This window comes from Sceloporus undulatus, chromosome 11 (genome assembly GCF_019175285.1).
Source record: "Sceloporus undulatus isolate JIND9_A2432 ecotype Alabama chromosome 11, SceUnd_v1.1, whole genome shotgun sequence".
In the NCBI taxonomy this organism is placed as follows: Eukaryota; Metazoa; Chordata; class Lepidosauria; order Squamata; family Phrynosomatidae; genus Sceloporus; species Sceloporus undulatus.
The window spans coordinates 5,868,824-5,894,351 of NC_056532.1; the positions used below are offsets into that span (position 1 = coordinate 5,868,824).

At 52.9% G+C, this 25,528-nt stretch overlaps 1 protein-coding gene across 1 annotated transcript; it reads left to right on the forward strand.

The window, feature by feature from the left end:
• Positions 1 to 1,484: 1,484 nt before the first annotated feature.
• Positions 1,485 to 25,517, forward strand: DPH1 (diphthamide biosynthesis 1). The gene is given in 13 exon segments (XM_042442726.1): positions 1,485 to 1,640; positions 3,333 to 3,488; positions 5,016 to 5,079; positions 11,327 to 11,448; positions 14,666 to 14,820; positions 15,667 to 15,756; positions 15,758 to 15,789; positions 18,052 to 18,120; positions 19,465 to 19,621; positions 21,463 to 21,563; positions 21,735 to 21,813; positions 22,524 to 22,655; positions 24,573 to 25,517. Coding segments are annotated over 13 exon segments (1,368 nt in total). The 5' UTR covers positions 1,485 to 1,516; the 3' UTR covers positions 24,660 to 25,517.
• The last annotated feature ends 11 nt before the right edge of the window (positions 25,518 to 25,528 follow it).

Here is a 25,528-nt window from a genome sequence, read left to right on the forward strand (position 1 = left end):
GGCAGGGAACCTCAGCAGCTTTGCCCCATAATGGTGCTTCCCAAGTGCATAAAGTAAAGCAAGAATGCAATGGGCCGGTTGCTGCATCTTCAGCCTTTCCCAGTAAACTGAAGCTCCCCCAAAACCAGAGTCCGCAAAACCACTTTTTGAGAGTAACGCTTCCATCTTCCTCATTCCAGGTGCAAGTGGCTGCCCTCGGTCCTCCATAAGAAGAAAGGCAGTTTAAAAATCGAAGAATTCATGGAGTCGCCGGAAGTCAGACAGCCCCTCCAAGGTGTGTTCACATGTGCCTCACAGAAATAAATGCCAGAGAGCGATCAAGAGGGCAGAAGTGACCAAAGAGGGAGAAGAGACAAGGCAGGAGAGGCTGCTGCCGTTCGGTTTGCTTTTGCCTGAGCCTCCCGGGAGAAGCAAGGAGTGCTTTGAAAGCACCTCTTAGTATTAGATAACCCTTTGAAACTCATGGCCATTAAATTAGGGGGCGACTTGGGGGCAGATGCAGAGACCGATCCGGGCGGCAAAATGGCAGGAACTGGGGAAATGGGGTATGATAAGGAATGCCACCCAATCCCCCTTGTTGGAGGAAGGGTTGTGTGGCATTCCTGTCCCATTGAGAATATCAAACATTCCCCTTCCCTCCCCATCCTTTCCCCCTTCCATGCCATGCCTTATTCCCTTCCTAAACCTGAGGGCATGGAGGGACAGAGAGGAGGAGAAGGAATCTAGCTGCGGCAAAAGCAAAGGGCTGTGGCTTCTCCCAGCTTGTCTGTCCTTCCTCCTCAAGACCTTTGGCCATCTGAACCATGCTGTGATATCAGTTGGCCACACATGTCCTGGTTTTCATCTGTGCAATGCCTGCCCTCCAAAGGCCCCAAAGGTAACTGGGGCAATCCCAGTTACCCCTTTGGTCTCCCACTTTCTCAGCTGCTGTTGAAATGTCTGGATTTCCCTCTCCTCTTCCCACTTTTGTCCTTTGAGCTCAGCTTGCTCCAGGGGCAAAAGTCATGGAGAGGAGAGGAGGCAGTATGTTGCCCTCCTTCTTCGCAGTCTCTGTGCCTGGCACATTGGGGCACACTCTTCCTCATGACTGACGCGTGCCCCATTCCCAATCTCTGTCGGAGGTTGTGGGGGTGATCTTGGGGGAAGGCAACGGCAAAGCCCCTCGGAAGAAACTTGATAGGTGTGCCTTAGAGCTGCCCTAAGTCAGAAACGCTTTGAAGGCACACAACCACAGCAGCAACTACACAAGCTGTGAGTACTTTAGGGCTTTGCCCTCTGCTCCTGCGCAGAGGCCCTCTCGCCTGCCTGGGCCCAAAGAGGGGCTGGAGCCGAGGGAGCCCTGCTGCTCTCCCTGCCTTCGAATCGCCCACTTGCCCTGCTGCTGCTGCTGCCCTGCTTGCCATCGAGGCGCTCGGCCTTGGCTTGCTCTGGCCTGGCTCTGGGCCTCGGCGCTCGGCTGGCGATGCCTTTCTGGGCTCCACGTGGCTCTGCTGCTGCTGCTGCCGCTGTCATCGCCATGGAGGAGCAGAAGGGAGGCGGAAGGGAAGGAGGCCCTGCTCCTGCCAAGGCCGCCCAGGACCAGGGCTCGGGGGCCTGCCTCCCCTGCTGCCCCGACAAGGAGGGGCGAAGCCGGGCAACCGGTGGGGCTTGTTGGGGGAAATGGGGCGCAGAGGGGGGTTCTGGGAAACGTAGTTTCCATCGCCTCCATCTCCATCATCCCAGCTGGGCTGGATGTGGGGCTATGGGTGCTGTGCTCCCAGTGTGCTAGGGATTATGGGAGATGTAGTCTAGGCCTCTTCGGGTGGGGGCTTCTGGAACTTGTACTCCCAAGTTTCCCAGAGTTTCTAGAAAAACAAAGCAAGGGGGGCAGTGGAGGCAAAGGGGGCTGGTCTTAGGCAGAGCCCCTGTGGCCCTGGCTGCCCTTTGGAGGCCCAGACCCCACGAAGGCCAGCTGGGGACAGTGGGATCTCTAGGTCCCCCAGAAGTTACACTGGAAGACTTGGAGGCCTCTGGGCATTGTAGGTCCTTCTGCGCAATTCCAGGGTCAGCCTCTGGCCAGCGTTGGCCACTGAGTTCCACTGGAGGACCTAGGCATTCCTCGAGGGTTCATCTCTTGTATCAAAGCAAAATGCAGGGTTTTGTTATTTGTGTTTCCCCACTTTCACAGGGGTCCCGTGCCCCAAATCCCAGCGAAGGTGGAGGGACCACCGTAGATTCCCTCGGAGGGTGGTGGGCTCTCCTGCCTTTGAATAGAGGTTGGGGGGGCATCTCTCAGGCGTGCTTGACTTGTGTCTTCCTGCCTGGCAGAATGGGGTTGGACTATATAGCCCTTGGGGGTCCCTCCCAACCTTGTGATCCCATAATTCTAGCTGCCAGTGTGGCTTTCCCAAGGCTCAGAGAGTGAGGCTGTGGCAGAGACTGTGGTTTGGTCCCAGCAATCCCCGCCCCTCCAGTGGCATCTGCCCCAACAGCTTGCTTGCGAGGAGACCTGTGAGTGAGCAAAGCAGCGCATGATTCAGTGCCTGCCCTCCTCCTCCTGCTTCCCCATTCATCCCATCAATGGGGCAGGGGTTCAGTCACTCATGCAGCCCCCCTAGATTGGGCTCCCACCCAAATCCTCTCTCACTTTCACCCCTTCCCCACACACACCAAATCTGCCACTGCCCCCCTCCCAGCAGCTGATTCATGGGTGCCGGTTGTGCGAGAGCCCCACGCATGCACACACACACATAAGCGCCATGAGTGTGAGCAGCGCAATCTGTGCTCTCCCTCGTTCCCGTTGACGCGTTGGTGCCCACCTGGCCTTTCGGGACACCTCCGCCCACGACGCCCCCCTGGTTTGTGGGAGGGTGCCAGCACCCAAACCCCGGGGGGTGACTCAGCCCCTTCTGGATTTAGCCCCTTGTTGGTTCTGTGGGGCACACGAGCCTCACTCCCGGCAATTGGCGGAGGGGAGGGAGACTATTTTAGCAACGCATGCCAACGCCAGATGGGCATCTCTGAGCCAGGCTGGCGAGGAGGGGGTCTCCCTCCGCCTTCAAGTATTAGCAAGTTCCTTCTTCTTTGCCAACGGTTTGTCCCTAAATTTGCAACCTCAAAACACCACCATCTACATTTATATTATGTACTCATCCTTTCCTCCCAGGAGCTCCACATGGTTGGCTTCAGTGCATTTTTTATTGCCACAACAGCCCTGTGAGGTAGGTCAGGCAGAGAGGGATAAGGGACATTCCTCAAGGTTGCGGAGAAAGTTTAACAGCTGAGCAGGGATTTGGACCTGTTAGTTGCCAGCACTTTGTTCTTAAATCTGCACTTTCATGTTCCCCTTCCAGGTCCTCGTAGGACCCCCCGCCGAGTGGCTCACCAGATCCCCCCAGAGATCCTGTCCGACCCGGACCTCCAGGCGGCTGTGGGGTCTCTCCCCCACAACTACAACTTTGAGGTCTACAAAACGGTGTGGCGGATCCGGCAGGCCAAGGCCAGGCGGGGTGAGTGGCCCTTCCTTGTCCTTCATGGGCATCTGGTCAACAGAGCTGTCCTGAAGATTTCTGGGTTTCCCTTCTTGTTCTCCTCCACCCCAGGAACCACCAGAACTGGCTCTGCTTAGCTTTAGAAATTGGGCTGATGGGGGAGTTGGCAACCCAGGGAGCCGACCCTTGGTGGGGTGGGTCCATCTGGCCCAGTAGTGCTGACCGTGACTGGTAGCAGCGGCTCTACAGGACTCCATTCCTGCCTGGTGGGAACTTGCAGTGCAGCGTCTCCTTGCAGTCTGCCTTGTACCCCACTGACTGGTTTCTGTCTGTGCCACGCCAGGAGGCAGCCAGGCATTGGCCACCCCCTGCAAGCTATGCGTCGGCCCAATGAGCGGCTGCCCATCAGGAGGGTAATGAGAGCAGACGAGGCGGGTGGCGGAGGCAGAGCGCCATGGACAGACGCTTTTTGCCTGAGCGCAGCCTGGCAGAGTGGCCAAGCCTTCCAAGGGGTGGCTATTCCTTGCTAGGGCCTCTTGAGATCAGTTAGCTAAGCTGTGGACCAACATGTTTAGACTGCAGTGCCCAGAATCCTGCAGCTAGCTGGCAGGGGGATTCTAGAAGCTGCAGTCCAACTTCTCCAGACAACCTGAGGTTGGCCAAAACTGGGCTTAGCCAGTCTCCTGTTGAAATGGGTCAAGGAGTCTGAGTCCATTCCTTCCTGGCTAAGGCTTCTTGCCCTTTAACTTTCTGCCACTGAACCACTATCATCTCACTTAAGAGAAGATTCTAGTCATCAACGTCTCAAATGCCTAGTTAGTTTTAAATATGAAGCTCACAAAAAGAGGTTTGATATCCAGTCCACTGTTGCATCTATCTCAGTATTGTCTACACTGACTGGCAGCAGCAGATCAGGTCTTCCAGGCAGAGTTCTGTTCCTAGTCTGACCTAGAGATGCTGCCTGGAATTGAACTCAGGACAGCTTGGCCTCCACACTTGGATTTCAGCAAGTGCATTATGTTTACATGACAAGAGTTGGATCTGATTTTGGAAAGCCGACCCAGACTTCTTGGCCAGGACATTTGGACAGTTGTCCATGGGTATGGTAACCTCCCACCTTCCCTCTTTGACAGGTGAGTATAGGACTCGAAGCAAAACATTTGGAGAGATGAGCTACTAAGAGGAAAAGGGAGAGATGATAGCACCCCCTACTTTATTGTCACAACAAACCTGTGAGGTGGGCCAGGCAGAGAGATACGGAGAGAAAGAGAGGTCGAAAGTTCTGGGGTTCAAGTCCTGCTGCAGCCTTTTCTGCTCTGGTGCATGTCTCTTTCCAGGTGCATGTTCAGCGCGCATGAAAGAAGAGGTGCCGGAGCTAAAACATCCGGCTCTTGGGGTTGGCAGGGTCGCACCCCAGGATCTTGCTTTGCCCCTTTGGGAGCCAGGGGTGTGCTCAGGTTTCGATGGGGTCTGTGCGCAAGCAAGCTTTCCTCTCCTGATGTGGCTCCCCTTTTCTCCCCCCATCCCGGCCCCTTGTTCTTTCAGTGGCCCTCCAGATGCCCGAAGGCCTCCTGATGTTTGCCTGCACCCTTGCCGATATTGTTGAGAGGTGAGTAGGAAACGGGGAGGCCATTGGGGGTGCATGGGCATTGAGGGGTGTCTCTGTGCACCCCAAAGTCAGGTCCTGTTTGGGGGAGTGTGTGCACATGCGCGGGTGAAGGCAGAGGGGGTGAGGTGCCAGGATGTGCCACATTTTCCCTGCGAGTGTGATGCAACTGACGCGGGTTTGCAGAGCCTCCGGGCATCTCTGACTTTTTGCAGCGCTGCTTCCCATTTGAAACGTTGTGGGCTCATCTGCTCCCCCCCACTTTCCTTTGAAAGAGGCCTTTGAAAGAAAGAGAAGGGGGGCCTGGCACCCCTCTGCTCACCCCTACCCCATGCCCCGTGGGGAGGGCAGGGATGGCAAGAGCCTCTGGTGAGGAGATGCCAGTTCACCCCATAGAAGGTGCTGGGGGCCACAGGGCTTGGCCTGGCTTTTATCCCTCTTCCTGAGCCCACAGCGGCTGCAAACCATCCTTGTAGAGTCGGAAGGGACCCCAGTGGTCATCTATTCCAACCTACTGCTGTGCAGGAATCTAAGAGATGCTCATCCAGCTTCAGGTTGACTCACTCCTCTTGCAAAGTCTCTGTCTTCAGGGTGGCTTTTTCTTGGAAGGGGTTGCATTCTGATTGATTGATTGATATGATATATTGCCCCCATCTTTAAAAAGGCAAGCAAACACATCTTCTCTTCCTTGTTGTGTATGTTTTGCCAGTCATCTTTCAGAAGGGGAAGGGCAAGCAGAAAGACGAGACACTACTACCTTCCCCCAATTATTGCATTGCATGCATACTGGGGAGATGGGAGTTGTCATCCAGATCCCCTAACCGGCTGCCTTGATCTGTGGTCTGGGGGTTGGCAGTGCGGAGGATGAGAAAGGGAGGTGTGCGTATGCCTGGCTCAACCCAGGTCTTCCCAGTGGGAGTTGGGGGCAGGCGTGTACCGTGTTGCAACCTTGGTTGTTTGTGTGTGTGTCCTATCCTTCCTTGGCATATTGGGGGGGAGTCCACCTGTGTGTGTGTGGGGGGGTCATTCTTCCCAACCCCCCCCCCCGTGCCAACAAGGGGATCCCTCCCCACCCAGTTAGGGGCATAGAGCCTTTGCAGGGGTGAGTTGGGGTCCCAAGCCTTTCCTCTGCAAACGGGTTCTTGACTCCCCAGGAGGAGGAGGAAGAGAGGAGGGGGAACCCCCAGCCCCCCAACCTTTCTGGCTTCTCTCCCCCCCACCACTCTTAAGGAAGCCCCCCACTCTTTCTTTCCCTCTCTCTCTCCTCCCTCTCTTCCTCTCTTCTTTGCCAGCATGGGGCTCCCTTTCATGTCTCAGACTTCAAGGCAGCTGATTATGGCGATCCTTTTATCTGAATGAAACCTGAAGCGTGACTTCCCTCTGCTGGGATGAGCCTCACCCCCCCCAAAAAAACCCTCCCTTCCCTCTCATCCCCCCCCCACTTTGGCCTCTGTGTTGCTGGGAAGACAAAGATGGAGGAGGAGAGAGAGAGAGAGGGAAGGAAAGGAAGGATGGAATTGATGCTCCTCCAAAAAATAATGCCAGCCCCCACCTGCCCTTCCTTTGGCAGGTTGCCCACCCTCCCACCCTCTCTCCTGGGGGTGCTAATGAGAACCTCCATGTTTAAAGGAAGCTTATTTCCAAGCCCCCCAAATCCAGAATGTCTCCACTGGGGACCTCAAGAGGGTTGCCCCAGTGGTCAGAGAGATGGGAGTTGTAGTCCCAGAACACCTGAAGGGCACGATAGACATAACAGGGTCTATTCAGGGGTTTGGGGGGGGTCCTCTTTCCCCCTGCTGGGCGACAAGGACATTCTGTAGGGAAGAGAAATGCAAGCACCTTACAGTTGTGTAGTTGCATCTCCCTTATCCAAAATGCTTGGGACCAGAGGTATTTGGGATTTTTTTTGGGGGGGGTACCTGTGTTTGCATAATGTACATCTTGGAGATGGGACCAATTCTGAACAAACAAAATTCATTTGTATGTTTCACATGTGCTTATACACCTGGCTGAAAGTAACCCTAACCCTTGGCTATGCTCCATGCCGGACCTCTGCCAGATATTGCTTGAACAAAGGTGGAAAAGTCCCAACCATTCAGTGGGGGGTGTCCGTATGTGGGAGTAATACAAAACTTTGCCAGGCTTTAAAAACTGCAAAGGTTTGTTCCCTGGCCTTCTTCTCTCCTCTTTTTCTCTCTCTCTTTCTTCAAATCAATTAAATATCAAGGAAGGCTCCGAAAGGAATGCTGAGCCTTTCCTTCTCCTGGCAGAGTCCTTGGTTGCTTCGGTGCAACCTCTCCTCCGCTGTTCTGCAAAAGGGGTCAGGACAGAGCTTAGGTTGGCATGGGGGGAGTATAGTTCCTTTCCTGTTTAATCACCCTCCCCCCCAAAAAAAAACCCACTAGAAGAGAGATGCTATCGATGGGGAATTGGAAACACCGCTGGCTCTTTTGCATTCCTTATGCATTGAGAAAAGCCCCTCCCCCTCTGCCTTCACTTTAAAGAGCATCACTAGTGTGCAAGGGGGGGGCAGGCAGACTAGGGAGGTGGGGGTCTCCCTTCTGCCATTGTGCGCCTTCAACTGGGGCGGCACATTGCAGCTCCTGCGCCAATTGCCATGCAGAGGAGCATCCTGGCGAGCCCCCCCCCCACCGTGAGCGTTCAAAGGGCCGGGTATACGCTGGCACCCCCTCCCCACAATTCTCTTCCCCTCCTCCCGGCACTCCTCCTGCTTTCCCCATGTTTAATATTAAATGTTTTCTTCCTGAGATGTCTGCCCAGGAAATATTAGGAGGCCATAAGTGAGGTGGGAGGGGGGGGGACATGGCAGGGATGGGTGCGCGATCTACCTTGCATTACACAGAAGCCCCCCTCCTCATCAGGAGAGGAGGAGGAGGAGATAGAGGAGGGTCTGGGCGCTGCCATGATTTCGCCTTTTGTAGGCAACTCATGGAATTGATGCTCTTGCAGAATGGGCTCCATGGGCGCACAAGATTGTTTCCTTCCTTCCCATGTTGGGACTGGAAACTGGACAGTAGCATAGAACTGACATGGATTGGCAGCTTGAAGCAAACAGCGACATGCCTCAACCCCCACCCCCCCCCCCAATTGGCACTATGCCTTGCCAAGCATGGCGATGTCTCTGGGCTGGCACAGAGATGCCAAGCATGAAACGAGCGAGCAGCAATGGAAAAACTTAAAAGATTCCTCCATCTCCCCCCCCCCCCGTTTTGCAAACGAACCAGGAATGGGAGATAACTGAGATCAAACGGTCCTCCTCCGTTGCTGAGCATCTCGCATTTCATTGTGCCAAGGGCAAAAGGGGCAGTGGGCCTGCGAGCTGGGGGAGGAGGCTCATTAGGGTCTCTTTCCTCAGCTCCCCCTTTCCCCCATGTGTCATTAGTGGGCTTTGGTGGGCATCAGAACCCATCTTTTTGGTGAGAGGTTGAGCATGGCCATATTAACATTAATAATTACAGTATAGCAACACCCATGGTTGGCAGCGGATGGGGTGAACCATGCTGACTCTCTCTTGCAGTGGCACAGGACTCAAGAGACTCCTGCCCTTTGCTGGCTGGGTGATTCTGGGAGTATTGGTGTAAAGAAAGTGACCATCTGGCTTCTACCCCCACACTGATGGGACCTAGGATTTAGAGCCGCCCTTGGATCTGGAAAAGTTCCTTCCCATTTTTGTTTCATTATCCCAGAAATGCATCACTTTGCACATGCTCAGAGTCACCACTTCCCTCCTCTTTTTCTGCATCTTGTGAGTCTGGATGAAGTTGAGGGCTGGCTTTATCGCAACCCGCCCCAAATCTGTCCTCCCTATTCTGTAGGATAGTTTGGGGAAGCCCATTTTCCCCCAGTGAGGTTGGCTGTGGGGCTTATGGAACATGAATAGCATGATTCCCCCCTCAACTCAGCTGGATTTGGGCTTCTGTCAATGCAACACTCCCATGCTCAATCCATGCACAGTGTTTGCATGTGCACAGGGTGGTGAGTGAGAATCCTCCTTTGTTTTTACTGGTCCGGTCTTTTCCAAGGCTTTTCTCCAGTGCAATGTCCTTGGGATATGTAGACCTCCTCTCCCCTCTCATCACAGAAATGCAAGACCCCCCTCCTGCCCCACAGCCCCCTTTGTGCCCCCCGCCAGCCTCTCTTTGCGTCTCTCATGCGCAGGCAAGACAGGGAGGGATGGCAGCGGCTGCTGCGGCTGCGAGAGTCTGTTAGCAGAACGGTGCCCTCCGGCCCTTTCCAATCAGAGTTAATGATCTGTTTATCGCGTGACATTTGACGGGTGCCGAGGAGCGGCCAGCGGCGGTGGCGGCAGCAGCACAAGCCGAAACGCACAGGGTTCTGTGCTCCAGGGTGGCGAAGGGTGGCAGGAGCCAGGGAGTCCCCCATCACCAGGTGCCCGCCTGGCGCTCCGCTAGACGATGGTGCCCGGTAACTCCACGTAGACGGAGGGAATGGTAGCTCCATGGGGGTCCCTGCGCATCATGGGGGCAACTCATTGCAGTCAGACTTTGTGGCTGGGCACCACAGGGAGCTCACTTGAAAAAGACCCCATCAAACCAGTGTAGACCTCCTCAGAAAGATAATAAGATGCAGATATAAAAGGAGTGTGAAGGAAGAATTGCGATTGTGTGTGAGCTTTGGAGGTCCACCGATCTCTTCATCAGGGGTTACAAAAAGCAAACTGGGCTGGCATGGAGGTTGGCAGGAGGCAGAAAGAACCTGATGCCAAGTGTTGAAAGAAGGCAAATGTCCCACGGCATCTTTTCAGACTAGCCTGGCTATTTAATAGAAGGTTTTGTGGCTTCCAGTCCAGCCTCTGCCAAAATAAATGAGTTAGTCTTCAAGGTGCCACAGGACTCCTTGCTCCTTTGGGTACCAAAATGAGCTAGTGTGGTTCTTTTTCTCTCCAAACAGTGAAGTGAAAGGTCAGTATCCCCATTGCTTCGTGTGACATTGTCTCTGATTAAGAGACTTGGAGATCTCCAAAGCTTGTACAGCCTTTCTGGTGTTTTGGGACGGCCTAAGAAATAATTCGTACTAATTTGAATTCGGGATGCCTTCCCCAAGAGGCCAATTCAGCCACCTCTGCTTTTAATTTGAGAAACGCTGAGGATATGCCTCCGCACAGATTTTTATTTGGTTCACAGTGCTTTCTGAAAGGTAGTGCAAGCCTTGGAAATGCACAAGCGCCTCTGCGTGCAAAGCCCCAATGTCTGTCTCTTGGGCCTTTGTGGTGAGATCTTTCATCTGGAAATGGAGCAGGGTTTGGACCAAAGTTCTCCTTTTTGGACTCCCAACTCCCATGCCTCTCTTATCACTGTTGCTTCATTTTGGTAGATGTGCTCCATCTCTCTCATTCTCACCCTGCCTTAGTTTTCCCTTTCTGGGCGCAAGAGAAAGTGCCCTGCAAATCTGAACGTCTGCCAACCAAGTTGGTGGGCCGGGCCAGGATCCTTGTAGCCCGGAAGGTGAAACGTTGGCCACTGCAATTGGCTGGCAGTGTGAAACCTTAGCTTGTGCTGTTCCCCTGCCCTGCCTGGTGGATTGGGGCTCCTCTGCCTCCAAGGAGACACCTCTGCCTACCTATTTCCTCTGCTCCCTGTTGGTCTCTCTGCCCTTTCTCTGGTGGGGCAGGCTGAGGGGCATGGGGCTTTGTGTGCCCTCCCTGCCCTGGGCACTGGACCCCTTCTGCCTCCTGTTTCTGCCGCCACCAGTGCGGCACATTGGAAAGCCGGACGCGTATTTTGATGAGCGCCTAATCCCCTGAATTGCAGACAGCTTTCTCCAATTGAAGAGGTGGATTAGCACACTCCAGTTTAATCATGTTGACATCTCCAGAGTAGCCGGTGCTCTGGCGGCGTGGCGAGGAGGGAGCGTGGCCCGGCCGGCTCGCTTGGCCAAGCCCTTTCCCCTGGGTTGCCCTTCTATTTGTGGTCACCCCCTTCCCTGGACCCTCTGCCCATCTTCTGCACAGAGAGTGGGACTGGTGTTCGTTGTTTCTGCAGCACTCCAACCAGGCTGGGCACCTATCAGGGTCAGGAGGAATTTATTCCCATTTCCCAGCTGGGAAACTGAGGCCAAGAGGAGGAGGGCTTCCTTGAAGCCAAGTGTTTGGACAGGGCAGGGTGGGAGGACTTGAACCTGGGGTTCCCAGGTCCAGCTGGGTATCTCAGGACTCAGGGGTGGCCAAAACCCGGGTTCACTCCATGCCTTGTTCTTTTTGCCCATGCAGATTCACGGGAGCAGAGGCCGTTGTGATGGGGGATGTGACCTACGGGGCATGCTGCGTGGACGATTTCACCGCCCGAGCCTTGGGAGCCGACTTCTTGGTGCATTACGGCCACAGCTGCCTTGGTGAGTCCCTCTGCCGCCCAGTCGGTCAGACCCAGCCTGGTATTTGCCCCAAAGTCCAAGGATCCCTGGCCATTTGTGGGTCAGCATTTGGCCCAAGAGCGAGCAAGTCTTGTCTGCCTTGACTTTTGCTATAGGCACCAGGTTATTCCAGAATTGTATAGAGCTTCACCAAAAAAAGGATGCCCACCCCAAACTGGCAAGGATGCCCATAAAAATGCCAGGGAAGATCCAGTGCAAGCAGATGCTAAGTTCACCCAGACATTAACCCAAGCCTTGCATGGAAGATGATGGGATCTGAGGTGGCCGCGAGTGGCCAGCAAAGGGCTTTGGGGCTGGTGGGAGATGAAAATGCCCCCTCGCCCAGCAATGGGTGCAGTGTCTGGAATGAAAAAGCAGGTTCCACATTGAGCCTGGTTAGAAAATGAAAGGGAGATACAACCACCCGCCCGCCTCCTGCTGCCCTTATAAAACTCTGAGATGCGGCCATGCTTTGCATGCTGTGTATCGTTCTGGAAAAAAGGGGATCTTGCCGAGCTGGAAAGGTTTGGGAAAGGGCAGCCAAAACACTCCAGGGACCTCCAACGATGCCTCTCTCCTGCCGCCAGGAAACGGGGCTGGAGGGGGAAGGATGGGGGGCTGCAAAGAGAGGAGGAGGAAGAGGAGGAGAGCTGGAAATGGAGGAACCCAAGGGGAGGGGAACAACGGCTCCTTTATATTGCTTGGCCATGGACTCCTTGGGCAATAAGTCACACTCTCTCAACCTCCTCAGGGGAAGGCAATGGCGAATCTTACATAAGTTTGGTACTTGTTTATGTATGCTACAAATACAGTCTTTGCAACCTATATACAGTATTCCCCTTTGCCCTCCCAGGGGCAGTGCCCCCATTGCTGGGGGGGGGCGAGGGGCATGCATCCATGCTTCCTTGCTCACAAGACCCCTGGGCAGGTCTGGGCCCAGGGGCGTGTGCCGTGTGTGAGAGATGCTGAGAGAGTGCAAGGGCTGGCCCTGTTGCTGGGCGGGTGCCGGGAGGTGGAGGGAGGGAGGGGTGGCAGCGGAGGCCTGAGCATCCTCCTCCTGGCTGCTGCGGCTGCCTCCTCCTTCCCTGCCTCCCTCCCTGGTTCCCAAGGCGGAACGGTACTCTGGATCCCGTTGCCATGGAAACAGTGCGGCTGTCCCAGATGCTGCTCACTTTGAAGTCCACCCAGGATGGAATCGGCTCAAAATAACAGGGAAAGGGAAGGCAGAAGAGCGGGCAGGAGGGGCGGCGTTGAAGGGGGGTTGCCAGCAGCAGCATCTTCCTCCTGCAGCAAAAGGAGGAAGGTCTGGGCGCTACAATGCCTGCTGCCTCCCTGGTCCAGGGCATCCTTAGTGGGGCATCCAAGGAGCATCACTGGGACAGGGGACCCAGGGTGGGCGATGGCGGGCAGAGATGGAGGAAGGCATCACCCTGGCGGGTGTGGGGAGGGTCTAGGCAGGGCAGCCCCCCCAAAAAAGGACCCTCTTTCTGGTGCTTCTGGTTCCTTCAATACTTTGATGGGCGGTGCAAATGGTGGTCCAAAGAGTCCTTTTACCCACTTGGGGTCCCAAGTGCCTGGCGTAAGTGGGGGTGTGGGCTTTTCAATGCACAGGCAGAGCCCCCCCTCCAAAAAAAAAGTGGGAAGCATAAAGCAGTGCCTTCCTCTCTTGCTGTCATGAGATGGAGCTTCAGACCTACAGCAGTGGGGCAGGGCAGGAAAGAAGGAGGTAGCATTGTCTAGGCCTCCTTTCCTCCCTTGGCCAAGGGCGCCCCATTGCACCAACACTGCAGGAGTGTCGCAGGACTTGGGGGGGATCCATTTCCAGCCAGGGGTGTTTTTGCTGGCCTGGAAAATGATAAGACGCCAGCCAGGAGCATTTAGAAAGCGCTCCAGATTATGCCTTCTGCTCCGTGTGAACCTTCTTGCAAGAGGAGGCTCCTTTTCTTAGACACTGGCAAGGCGGGCTTCCTATTCCCCAGGGAGGCTCTGTGTGCATAAAGAAAGATGTGTTTTTTCCCCTAGGGCTCTCTTTATTTTGGCAAAAAGGACCGGAGTTTTGCGTAGCAAAGAGTCTCTGGGAAACGATGCTCCCTGACGCACCGGCTCCAAATTTGCCTTTTCTCTGCCGGTGCTCAAAGAACCGTGACTCCATTTCTGCATCTGGAGTCCAAACGTTTTGAAAAAGCCGATGGCTTTTGGGTTTCTTTAGGAGTTGTGGAAGATCTGCCTGATCTGTGTCAGCTCCAGGAGGGCGGCAGGAGCAGACCTGGAGCCCTTGACCCAGTTTCTGGCAGGTGGCAGGAGAAAAGAGAGGGAGGGAGGAAAGGAGGAAGGAGGGAGAGAAGGAAGGAAAGGGAAGGAAACAAGGAAAAGGGGGGAGAGGGAAGAAAGAAGGAAGCAAGGGAAAGAAAGAGAGAGAGAGAGAGAGAGAAAGGAATGGGAGGAACGTAGGAAGGTAGGAAAAGGAGGGAGAGAAGGAATGAAGGAAGGAGAGGAGGAAGGAGGAAGAATGGGGAAAAGGAAAGGGAGGGAAGGAGATGGGGGAAAGAAGGAAGGGAAACAAAGCAGTTAGGAGGATGGATGGATGGATGGATGGATGGATGGATGGATGGATTCCAAATGGCTTGGAAAGGGAGGTGGCTGATGTGAAGTGGTCCATTCAGACCATTCTGACAATGGTTTCAATAGGATAAATGGGACATTAATGAATCACCAGGTAAAAAAAGGAGTGGAAAAGGCTAAAACAGTTAAAACTCTGTATATGCACACGTAACAAAGGCTTCAATAAAGAGCTTGCTTTGGGGCCTAAAGGAGCCCAGTTTTGGTGCCAGCCGTGCCCCCATGGGAGGACATTTCACCAGTGTGGTGCCATGGCACAGAAGGCCCAGATTCCTTGCGTCTGCGTGATGCATTGATCAGTGTTTGCAAAGGAGAGGGATGTCCTCCTTTTGGACTACAGCTTCCAGAATCCTGAATGGCTGGCGGGGGGATGTTGGGAGCTGTAATCCAACAATAGATAAATAAATATCACTTCCCCAAACTTGGGTATTGATGTTTCAACTATGGGTAAAATTGAAATGAGAGGGCGCTCCCCTTGGCCAGCTCTGAGCCGATGGGGGTCTGATCCCCCCCCAATTTCTGGTGTCCCCATAGAAACAAATGTTTCCTTTTTCTCTCCCCTCCGACCCATTTCCAAAAGTCCCCATTGACTCCGCGCAGGGACTGCAGATGCTCTACGTCTTTGTGGACATCAAGATCGACGTGGCTCATTTTGTGGAGACCCTCCGCTTCAACTTCACCCCCGGAGCCAAACTGGCCCTGGTCAGCACTGTCCAGTTCGTCTCGGCCCTTCAGGTAAGCCCCCAGACAGTGATGTCAAACTAGATTATTTCTGCAGTGCGGATGCAGCCGTAGTGAAAGGTATAAATTAAATTCAGCCAAGTCCAGTTAGCCAGGATGAAACTTTGCAAAGCAACCCAAAATTAGGGCGCATCTCCAGCTCCCTTCCTTCCCTCCCTTGGCATCGGGTTCAGGATTCGCAGCTGCTGCCTTGCAAGAACTCCTGTTTCGTTTAAGGACCCTCAACCCCATCGTCCCCCCCTCCCCCCAATTCCCAGTTTTTAATTCTCCAGATCTGTGCATCGCTGGATCGATGTTCTGGCTTCTTCCCCCCCTTCCTCGCCCCAAAGAGGGAAAGCACTCTGTTAATGTCAGACAGCAGACAACAGTAGCGCTCCGTGTGCGAATCGGGAGGCAGGCTGGCAGGGAATGGGGAGGGGGCGCCCGCCTGGATGGGCAGAGATGGATGGGGGGCACCTCATGCCCCCCAGTGGCTGTCTAAATACGGCGCCCTTGAAGCGTTAAACAGCAGCTGGTCCTCCTTCTCTTGCTGCCTGGGCTTTTAATTGATGCCATGTCGGAGTTGGTTCTTGGAGATGCTGGGCTGCATTGCCACCCGGGTTGGGAGAGCTGGCCTGTGTGCCTTGCAAGCCCTCCAGGGGACTACAGTCCCCATCGTCTCTACACTTTGGGCATGGAAGGTTTTTGCAGGACCTTCCTGTATTGCTTTGGCTTCTCATTGAGACTGGTAGAACCTCCATCTTCTGCAGCATTCTACCTCTTGAGCAGGAGAGAGTGGAGGCATATAGGAGCGTAAGACTGTTCCACCCACGGTGCCTGTTCTGTTTTCCTCCCTGCCAGGCTGCTGCCCAGGAGCTGAGGTCCGAATACACCATCCAGACCCCACAGTGCAAGCCTCTTTCGCCCGGGGAGCTGCTGGGGTGCACAGCCCCCCCGACTGACCCAAGACACCAGCGCCATTGTGTGAGTAGCTGGGCTGGGGGCCTGGTTCCGATCTCGTCCTGCTCTTTCCGACGCCCAGGAGAAGGAATGCATTTGCAAAAGGGAGGAGAGGCATCTGAGCATGTGCAGAATGCCTCATCCAAGACATTCATCCAGTTAGTTATTTTGGAATCTCAGGCTCCTAGTCCTCTTAGCAAAGCTCAATGCAAAATCAGATGCTGGGGCTGATGGAGTGCCATCTTCCCAGTCGAATGCCTCATTTAGGGAACAGTGATGCCCACTGATTACAGCAGCCTTCCCATTCCCCTTGGCCTTCCGGATGTTTTGTATACTATGTCCCATCACTCAGTGGGAAGGTAGAGCCTCTGAAAAGGGCACCTGTCCTGCACATCCCATCCTCTGGGCCTGGTGGGACAGACATGGGGCGAAGAGGCTGGAATGTGGCATTTGGGGAAGACAAATGGTCCCCACCCCCGGACGCTGCAGCCCCATTAATTTCCTTTAAGGACAGCGAATTAGAGGAGCCCCCAGTTTCTGCGCACCTAATTATTGGAGGTAATGGAAATGCTTAATGCGCTGTGAAAGCCAGCGTGCAGAATGGCCGGGGAGAAATAAATAACGCAGCCCATCCTGCGGCAGGAGGGGGCCCTGGCCCAGTCCCAGCTGCCCCCAAACCTTGGAGGAGAAGAGGGGACCAGACTGAAAGCAAGCCAGGCACACCAAAATGTGCAATGCACATTCCTCCTGTCAATGCAGCCCAGCTTAAGTAGAGGAGAGGATGCAAATCCCATCAGCCCTGCACCCAGCATTATGGGAGTGGCACTCCAAAAGCAACACTGTTAATTAATGCCGTAAGATAGCCCCCCCAACACTTACACTCAGGTTGCACCGAGTGTCCCACCGGATATGTTGGTCAATGACCGTAATAAACTATTGATTGGTTGGTTGATTGATTGTCCCAGAAAGAGCCCAGAAGTCCCTGGGAATTTTGGGGAGGGGCTTGTGAAAGTATATTAAAACTGTGCAATGGGGCCAGTGACCTATTTAAATGTCGAATCGCTTAATCCAACTTCATTTTCACTAGGAAAAAAGGAAATCTTGCAAGGCTGATGGCTGCAGAAAAGAGACACTGAGGATGCCCAGGGGGGTTTCTTTTCTCAGCCACTTATTATTATTATTATTATTATTATTATTATTTGCATAATCAGGTGTCATTCATATCCCCCGAATGCAAGGGGAGAAGCTCTTTCTTGGTCACTTTATGCCATAGAACCACAGAGTAAGAAGGGTCCCCCAAAGGCCATATAGTCCAACTCCCCGCCATGATGGAAATCCCAATGCTAAAGCATCCAGCCTCCAAAGAAAGAGTCTACCGTCTTCCAAAGCACTTCTCAAAACATCTCTAACCCTCAGGAAGTTTTTCCCAGTGTTCAAATGGAACCTCTTTTCTTGCCATTGGAATCCATTTCCCTATAGAAAAGCAACATCTGGCGGTCCTGAGTTCCATAGGTCCACCCCAGACGTTCCCCTTCTTCTGCCATAGTCCCACTTAGCATCCGTGCAAAGACTGCCCCGGTGTCATTTTTTTGCCAGTCGTTCATTCTCATTCCCTCTCTCTCTCTCTCTCTCTTGAGCTAACTTTCCCTTCTTTTCTTTTTTAAGAAACAGACAAATTAGCTTTGATCCTCCAAAATGTCATTGTCCAATTAGAGCCGAAATCTAGTCAGGTTTTCTGTCCGAATTCATTTTCCGACCTCTCACTCCATTTGGGCGGCTGAGCGAAAAGAGTCTGGAAGGTAATTGCTGACTTGAAATCTGATTACAAATGGAAGCCGAGGCTTCTCCCCGCTAAATGAGGAAGGGCACCCACAGGCGCATGGTTGCTTCCATTTTGGCTGACGGAGGGTCTCTTTTCCCAATCCTTGCTCAAGGATGAGGTCTGGGATAGAAGAGGGAGAAACCGGATGGAAACGCTTTCTGACATTACAGGACCACAGAGTTAGAAGGGACCCCTAAGGCTCAGCTAGTCCAGCCCCCAATGCCACCCCAATAATGCATTGCTAGAGCATCTGGTTACCAACCCAGCCTCTAAGCAAGCTGTGGCCAACCTCACGGGGTTGGTTTTTGCTTGCATTTTGGACCTCTCGCACAAATCTCACTTTTCTGCCTTGCTAAGACTGGGGATGCTGGGCTTGGTGGGGACTGAAGGGCAGAAGTGAACCGATATCCATCCCTTTGCCCTCTCCTGTGTGTCTGTCCCTGATTTTCTCCTTCCTCTTGCAGGTACCTGGGAGACGGGCGTTTCCACTTGGAGTCCATCATGATCGCCAATCCCAGCATCCCGGCATACAGGTACCAGTTTTACTTTTGCAACAGTAAAAGTGTGAGAAAGGCATTCAGGAACAGCAGAGTCTTGTGCCTCGCTATGAATATCTGCTCTGACCTTAACAATTCCCATTTGGAAAGTCTATGGGATCTGGGACTCAAAGCGGGTCACATGGGGAAGGAAGGGATGGATGCCCTTTGGGTACCTCAGAAATGTGGAGGGTTCAAGGCTCATAGCTTGAACTGCTGCCTGTCTAGGAATATGGTGTGTCCCCCAACCAGGAGCATCTGCCATTTAACTCCCCCGAAATCTAAACATTTTGACAAGGTACCAGGGAAAATGGGTTTTGTGGGGCGCCCATTAAATTCCTCCAGCTGCGGCTGCCGGCAGAGGCCATAAAAAGTGCCATGATGAGGCTGCTGAATGCCGATGAAATATCCGCCGCCGTTCAGGCGAGGCGGGCCGGGCCTTGCGTTCGCTGGCTGGGATCTGAATTTCTGAGTAGGTCGTTTGTTAACCGGCGGTGGGAGGGAGCGGCAGCTTTATGGGCCGGGGAGGCGGCCCAGCCCTGGCACCCAACTTGATTAAAATCCCCTTTGTCGAGAGCGCCGGGCCACAAATCACCCGTTTGGGGAAGGGGCAGAGGGAGGTGGGGAGGGGGACATGCGCCTTGGGGGTATGTGGGCCTGCGAGCAGCCTTCCTTGCCAGGTGGGTGCATTGGGCATGCGGACCAGCTCCCTTGCCAAGTGGGTACGCTTGGCATGTGGGCAGCCTTGCCATGCAACTGTGTTGGGCATGTGGGCAGCCTTCCTTGCCAGGCAGGGCTCAGAAGAGCACCTGCCTCTTCTGTGGAAGGAAACACAAGGGAGATGGCTGTCCACTATCCTGGGTGCCCCCTTAGCTCAGTTTTTCCAGCACTGACCGTCAGCCACAGGTCACTGGGGTCTGGCACAGAGTGTGACCCTTGCCCTCTTCCAGCATTGAATGGGGAAGCTTTACTTTTGCAAAACAGGAGACTTTCCTCTGAGCTGTGGCCCTTAACTCTTCTATAAAATGAGATTCTAGTCCTCATGGGTCTAAAGAGTTGACTGACGTGGGAAGGAGGCTTATAGCTGGTGCCCAAACCATCATCCATCTCACTCAGGGGATGGAGACATTGGCACCTCCTGACATTGTTGGAGCTAGATCAAGGCCAGTGGTGAGGAATGCTGGGGGTTGCAGTCTGAGAACTTCAATGTGTTGTAGATTCAGGATTGTAGATACAGGGATTTGGGGGTCAAAATGAAGGAATTACTTCCCAAATAGGAACCCTCCTCCCCCAAATTTCAGTCCCCAAATTCACAGCCTCATCCCTGGGGTCTCTTTGCAGGTACGATCCGTACAGCAAGGTCTTCTCGCGAGAGCAATATGCCCACGAGCGCATGCAGGAATCCCGGAGGAGGGCCATTGGCCGAGCTGCGGGGGCTGCCAAGTGGGGGCTCATTTTGGGGACCTTGGGACGCCAGGGGTCCCCCGCCATCCTGCAGGTGAGCCCATCATCCAGTCCGAATTCCTCTCCTTCTCCTGCAGCACGCTTCTCTTTGGGAGAAGGAGGGAGGGACTGCTGCAGTGGAGTTAATCCAGGGTTTACTCAACAGGTTCCAACAGGAGGGTGGTGCGTGTGCGAACGCAGCTGGGGGAGTGACGGGTGCATCCAGGCGCAGCACATGCCCTTCACTCTCTATCCTGGGCTCATTTGTTAGTGGGCGCCTGCTAACGAGGGAATGGCGGAGCTGGGCAGGTCGGGCTGGGCACAGGCGGCAGTGCCCAGGGCAGAGCAATTAAGGCCTCTGTCCATCAGCCGAGCGAGCAAGCGAATGGGGGGGGGCAGAGTAATGAATCCTCATTAAGCCATTGGTTTTGAAGTGTGGGACAAGCATGACCCATCCTATCTGTCTATCCATCCATTTCCCTATAGCTCTCTCACTCTCTCTCTGTGTATATCTTTCTTTCTAGCTAGCTATACCTATTTAATTAAATTATTGTATTATTATTATTATTATTACCACCTGCCTCTCCCCATGGATCCGTCTATCTAGGCATATTTATTGTGGTTTGAGAGTTAGGCTACGAATCTAAAAATGAGTGTTTGATTCCCAGCTCAGCCATGGAAACCCAGTGGTTGGCCTTGAGCAAGAAGTCACACTCTCTCAGCCGCAGGAGGAAGCCATGGCAAACCTCCTCTGAACAAGTCTTGTCAAGGAAACCCCATGATAGGGTCTCTTCAGGGTCAGCATAAGTCAGAAACAACTGGGAGGCACACAACACGCACATGATATCCATCCCTCTATCTCTGTCTATCTGCTATCTGTCTGTCTCCCTGCCTGCCTCTTTGTAACTGTCTGTCTGTTTATCTATTCATCCATCCATCCATCCATCCATCCATCCATCCATCCATCCATCCATCCATCTATCCTTCTCTCTGCCTAACAACTTCTTTGTCTCTCTACCCATCTTTAGCTAGCTATATCTGCATGTCTGTCTACCTGCTTTTCTACATATCTATCTATCTATACCTGCCTGCCTCTTTGCAGCTTGCTATCTGTCTTCTTACCTCTCCCTCTCTCTTTTCCCACTCCTGAATGATGGGAACTGAAGTCCAACTGAAGGCCTGGGGAGCACCAGGTTGCCTGGCCCATTCGATGGAGGGGGCAGACATGCTTGAGGCAGCTTAGCACATCCTACACTTGCCTTAGCAGCCTTCCTCCCATCTTAGCATGCAGACAAGCTAGCTGGGGGATTCTGGGAGTTCTCATCCAACAGCTCTGATGGGCTACAACTTGGAGAAGGCTGGGCTAAGTGAGGCTAGACAGACCCCCAGCCCAAAGACCCATCCCCAGTGCATTGCAATCTGTGGGAAGCTTGGACTGAGCCTGCCCTGCCTTGCCTTGCCTTTCATTCCTCCCTGCCACTCCTGCCTTTCCTTTTCTTTTTATTTGTGCAATTTATTTTTTGATCCATATCTCCACTTTTTCTGTCAGAAAATACACACACAGCAGCTTACAGGGAGAGAAAACAAGGAGCACAGCATACAAAGAAAGGATATCACACAAGCGCACAATGCAACCAGGAGACACATCCTGGCCGTTCCAAAACTACCACCCAAATAATTAGTGGCAAGGTTGGCAAAACGAAATTCATAATTAAACGGGAATGTTTTTATAGCAAGATTCCTTAACCAGGAGCATATTGGGATCGTGTTTTTTTTCAGGCCAAGTGTCTAAGGAGCAAAAGAGAAGGGTTTCTGGGGATTTCCTTTGTAGATTTTGGTGGGAAGGGTAAGCCCACAGCCGTCACAAAGGCCCTGCCTTGATCCTTTTCCCTGCAGCACTTGGAGTCTTGCCTCCAGGCTTTGGGAAGGCCCTATATTCGAGTCCTGCTCTCCGAGATCTTCCCAGGAAAACTGGAGCTCTTCCCTGACGTCGAGGCGTAAGTACCAGCTGGGATACCACCGAGATCTGAGTCCCACTTTGGGGGCTCTGGCACTTTCTCCAGGGTTCTCTTTAACAGAGATGCCTGGGGTTGAACTTGGCACCTTCCATGCAGAAAGCAGCTGCTCTATCCACTATATGACATGCCCCGTTTTCTTTCTTCATGCAGGTGGGTACAGATAGCGTGTCCCCGGCTCTCCATCGATTGGGGAGAGGCCTTTGGTAAACCGCTGCTCACCCCCTACGAGGTAAGAAACAGCCCCCGTGTCTTCAAAAAGGGTGACATCCAAACTAGAAAACCCCAGGCACTGGTTTCCTACCAGGCTGACATTTCCCAGTGGATTCAGTTAAGATTTGAACAGTGGAGAAGTCTGGACTGGTGCTACCTCTCATGTTTTGCACCAGTTTCCTTGCAAAAAAGACCCAGATTGTTAGTTCCCCGGTGGGGAGAAAGTTCAAATCCTGGGTCCCGAACTCATACAGGAAGGTCCAAGAGGTTAGCTACAGGTTAAATACCAGATTTGGTCAAAATTGGTCCATAAATATGCATTCCAGGGTAAAAGATACAGGCAGGCAAAGTGTTGGCGAGGAAGGGACCCCAGAGTAGTAATGGGGCATGACCTGTGTAGCAAAGCGGGCAGACGAAAAAATAGGCTGGCAGGCGCTTCAGATTATAGCCCAGATGTACGAGGGAAACTGAATGAGAGGACCCTGAACTCATTGCCTGAGCAAAGAACTTGAACCCAGGACCAAAACCCCTTTGCCATGAGAGCAATCCAAATGGACTCTGTAGTCGATCCTCTAGGCATGGAGGCACCAGTTCTGGTTGCCACCCTTCTAGGACTGGGAGGGACATAGCAAAGGGAAAATGACGACCCTGCCAAGTTGGAGTGGTTTCTTTGTCATTTGGGGGACCCCATTCACCCCCTTTTTGCCCCCCATCCCTCCCTCTTTCCAGGCCGCAGTGGCTCTGCAGCAAGTGGAGTGGCAGGAGACCTACCCCATGGACTTCTATGCCAGCCAGTCACTCGGCCCCTGGACAGTCAACCACAGCACCCATCACCCCCAGAAGGTGGGCAGGGCTAAAGAGGTGAGAGGCTCCCTTTATTCTGGGCATGGGAGGAGGACGCCTTCATCCATTTTTATGGACACACGAATGGATGCAGCAATCTCCTTTTAACCAAAGCATGTCTGAACGTTATAGACATTCCCATTCTCCCCAAACCATGTATGTGTCAAAAGCACCTTTTCTGCCATTCGGTTCATCACAAGCCCAAAAGTGCGCAGATGTCTGCCTGTGAAATGTGTCTGGTCTGCTGGACGCGGAAAATTGGTCTTTAAAAAGAAATCAGATTGGGAGGACGGAGTGAACTTCTCCCGCGTGCGTCCTCCCTTGGCACTTCATGCGCAGGGCAGTGTCTCCCCCCAGCGGCCGGTTGCGGTGCTGAATTTGAGAACCCCGCTTTTAATATTTCCCCCCCTGACATATCCGTTACTCCTTGGCAGTTTTATGTCTGCGCCAAAGAGACATGAGTGGCGAGAGGAGACAGAAGTCCGGGCACCTGGTGGCACTCGGATCAGGTTGCCCCCTGAGCTTTCGGAGATGCTTCTGGGCAGATTCTGTGCCTTTTCTCCATCAAATTTATTTATTTGGCAGTAATGAAACAGCCCTCCTTGTCCAACCAAATGGCCCTTTATTACATTAAGCAGACTCATACACCAAGCAGCGCTTGGAAACAGATACTTTGCTCTTTGAAGCCGGAGAAAACATCCCGTCTGGAACAATGGCAATTAATAGTCCTGTTATTTTTGTATTGTTATCTTCCTGATGTGTATCCTGCCTTTTCCCCAATATTAGGGCTCAAAGCAGCTTGCAGAATATTAAAACCAGAACAGATTTTAAAAAACAGTATAATATATGTGTGTGTTTATGTGTGTGTGTGTGTGTGTCTGTGTATAATTTTAAAAGGCAATTAAACAATCTATAGAGTTAAAGCCATTTTAAAAAAATCATTAGAAGACAGAACATGACAAGCAACAACAAATCGATGCAACCATTAAAAGCCCATTGCAGTTAATTCTTAAAAGCCTTTCAGGATAGGAAAGTTTTTACTTGCTGCAGAAGGAAAGCAAGGAAGGTCCCTCTCAGCCTCCCTTGGGAGGGAGTTCCAAAGTCTGGGAGCAGTCACCAAGAAGGCCCCATTGTCTCCCACGTTGTCTCCCAAATGAGGTGGTGGTGGTGGTGGGACACAGAACTAAGAACTTGAACAGACTTATACAGGAAGGTACACTGTTTCAGACCTGAGTTGTAGAGGGCTTTACAGGTCATGAATCGTAGAATAATAGAGTTGGAAGAGACCGCAAGGGCCATCCAGTCCAACCCCATTCTGCCATGCAGGAACTCTCATTCAAAGCATACCCAACAGATGGCCATCAAGCCTCTGTTTAAAGACCTCCAAGGAAGGAGACTCCACTATAATCTCCGAGGAAGGAGTGTGTTTCACTGTGGAACAGCCCTTACTCTCAGGAAGTTCTTTCTAATGTTGAGCTGGAATCTCTTTTCCTGCAGCTTGCATCCATTGCTCCGGGTCCTAGTCTCTGGAGCAGCAGAAAACAAGCTTGCTCCCTCCTCAATATGACATCCTTTCAAGTATTTAAACAGGGCTCTCATATCTCCTCTTAACCTTCTCTTCTCCAGACTAAACATCCCCAGCTCCCTAAGTCTTTCCTCATAGGGCTTTATGGTTTCCAGGCCCTTCACCATTTTAGTTGCCCTCCTTTGGACATGCATAGCCAGCACTTTGAATTCTGTCTGGAAACAGACCAGCAACCAGTGAAGCTGTTCCAGCAAGGGAGCTGGCTCCTCCCTGTTAATGTATTAACTGGGCTGTGGTTGTTTCAGAACAAACAAGTGCCCTTTCATATCAAGCCTGTCAAAGTTTGCTTTTGCCGATCCGCTAAATCCTAGAGTTGCTTGTCTTCACCTTGGTGTTTCCTCATTTTGCAGGCAAAGGTGGCAAAGCCAGCCGGGAAGAATGCCTGCGAGGGCTGCACCTGCCCAGAGGAAGCATCTCTCCAGAGCCAGCACCCTTGAGTCTCGGAGCAAGGCCTGGAGGGTTTGGGCAAACCCTTGGACCATGGCACATAACTGGGCACGTAACTGGGAGGGCAGAAACTGCAGCTTCATTGAGGCCCAGATATAGTGGATGGAGCTTTTGCAAAGTGAGGCCACAGGCACCAGGCCCATGCCAGCCAAAGATGGGCTGCACCTTTGAGTCCTGTGCGCTGGGAACTAGGAAGGAGATTTCTCCATTCCTCTATACGCAACACTCTCTTTGCCCTTTCCTGCTGGCACCCAAGTGGCAGAGCCAGTTCAAAAGGGGGAAGGTCTGTGGGTGAATATTTGCTTGCTGAGCAAGCGGTGGTCTCCTGCTTCTTTGCAACCCACCTACTTTGGGGCATCGCTGCTGCCTTTGAGAAGAGAGGGATGGGAGGATTCTCAAGCCAGTTCTTGGAGGAGAGGGGCCTTTGCCTTTTAAGCTGGAGCTGATGGCATCTGTGCATCTCCTCTCCCTCACATTCCTTTGGCTCTTTATCCAGCAAACCTCTTGGCCTGGAGGCCGGAAGCGCTCTTCCCTGGGCTCTGCTCCTCCAAAGCCTCCCTAACAAAGTTGTTTGAATAAAATACATGAAAATGTTGAAACCTGTTGCTCTTCTTTCTAAAGCCTCTTGGCCTGGAGGGGATTCCCATTGACTGGGGTTACTGTGAAGGGCCTCCTTTTGGTACATTTCAGGCGCAATTGGGGAGTGGGTGCCTCCCAGGATCGGATTCACTTTGGCGTTTGCGACTTGGGTTTTCCAAAAGGGAGAACAATGTGTCTTGTAGGATCACCATGAATCCCAACTGACCCGATGGCAATAAATATCAACAGAATAAATAGGAATGCCTTTCTCTCTGTGTTT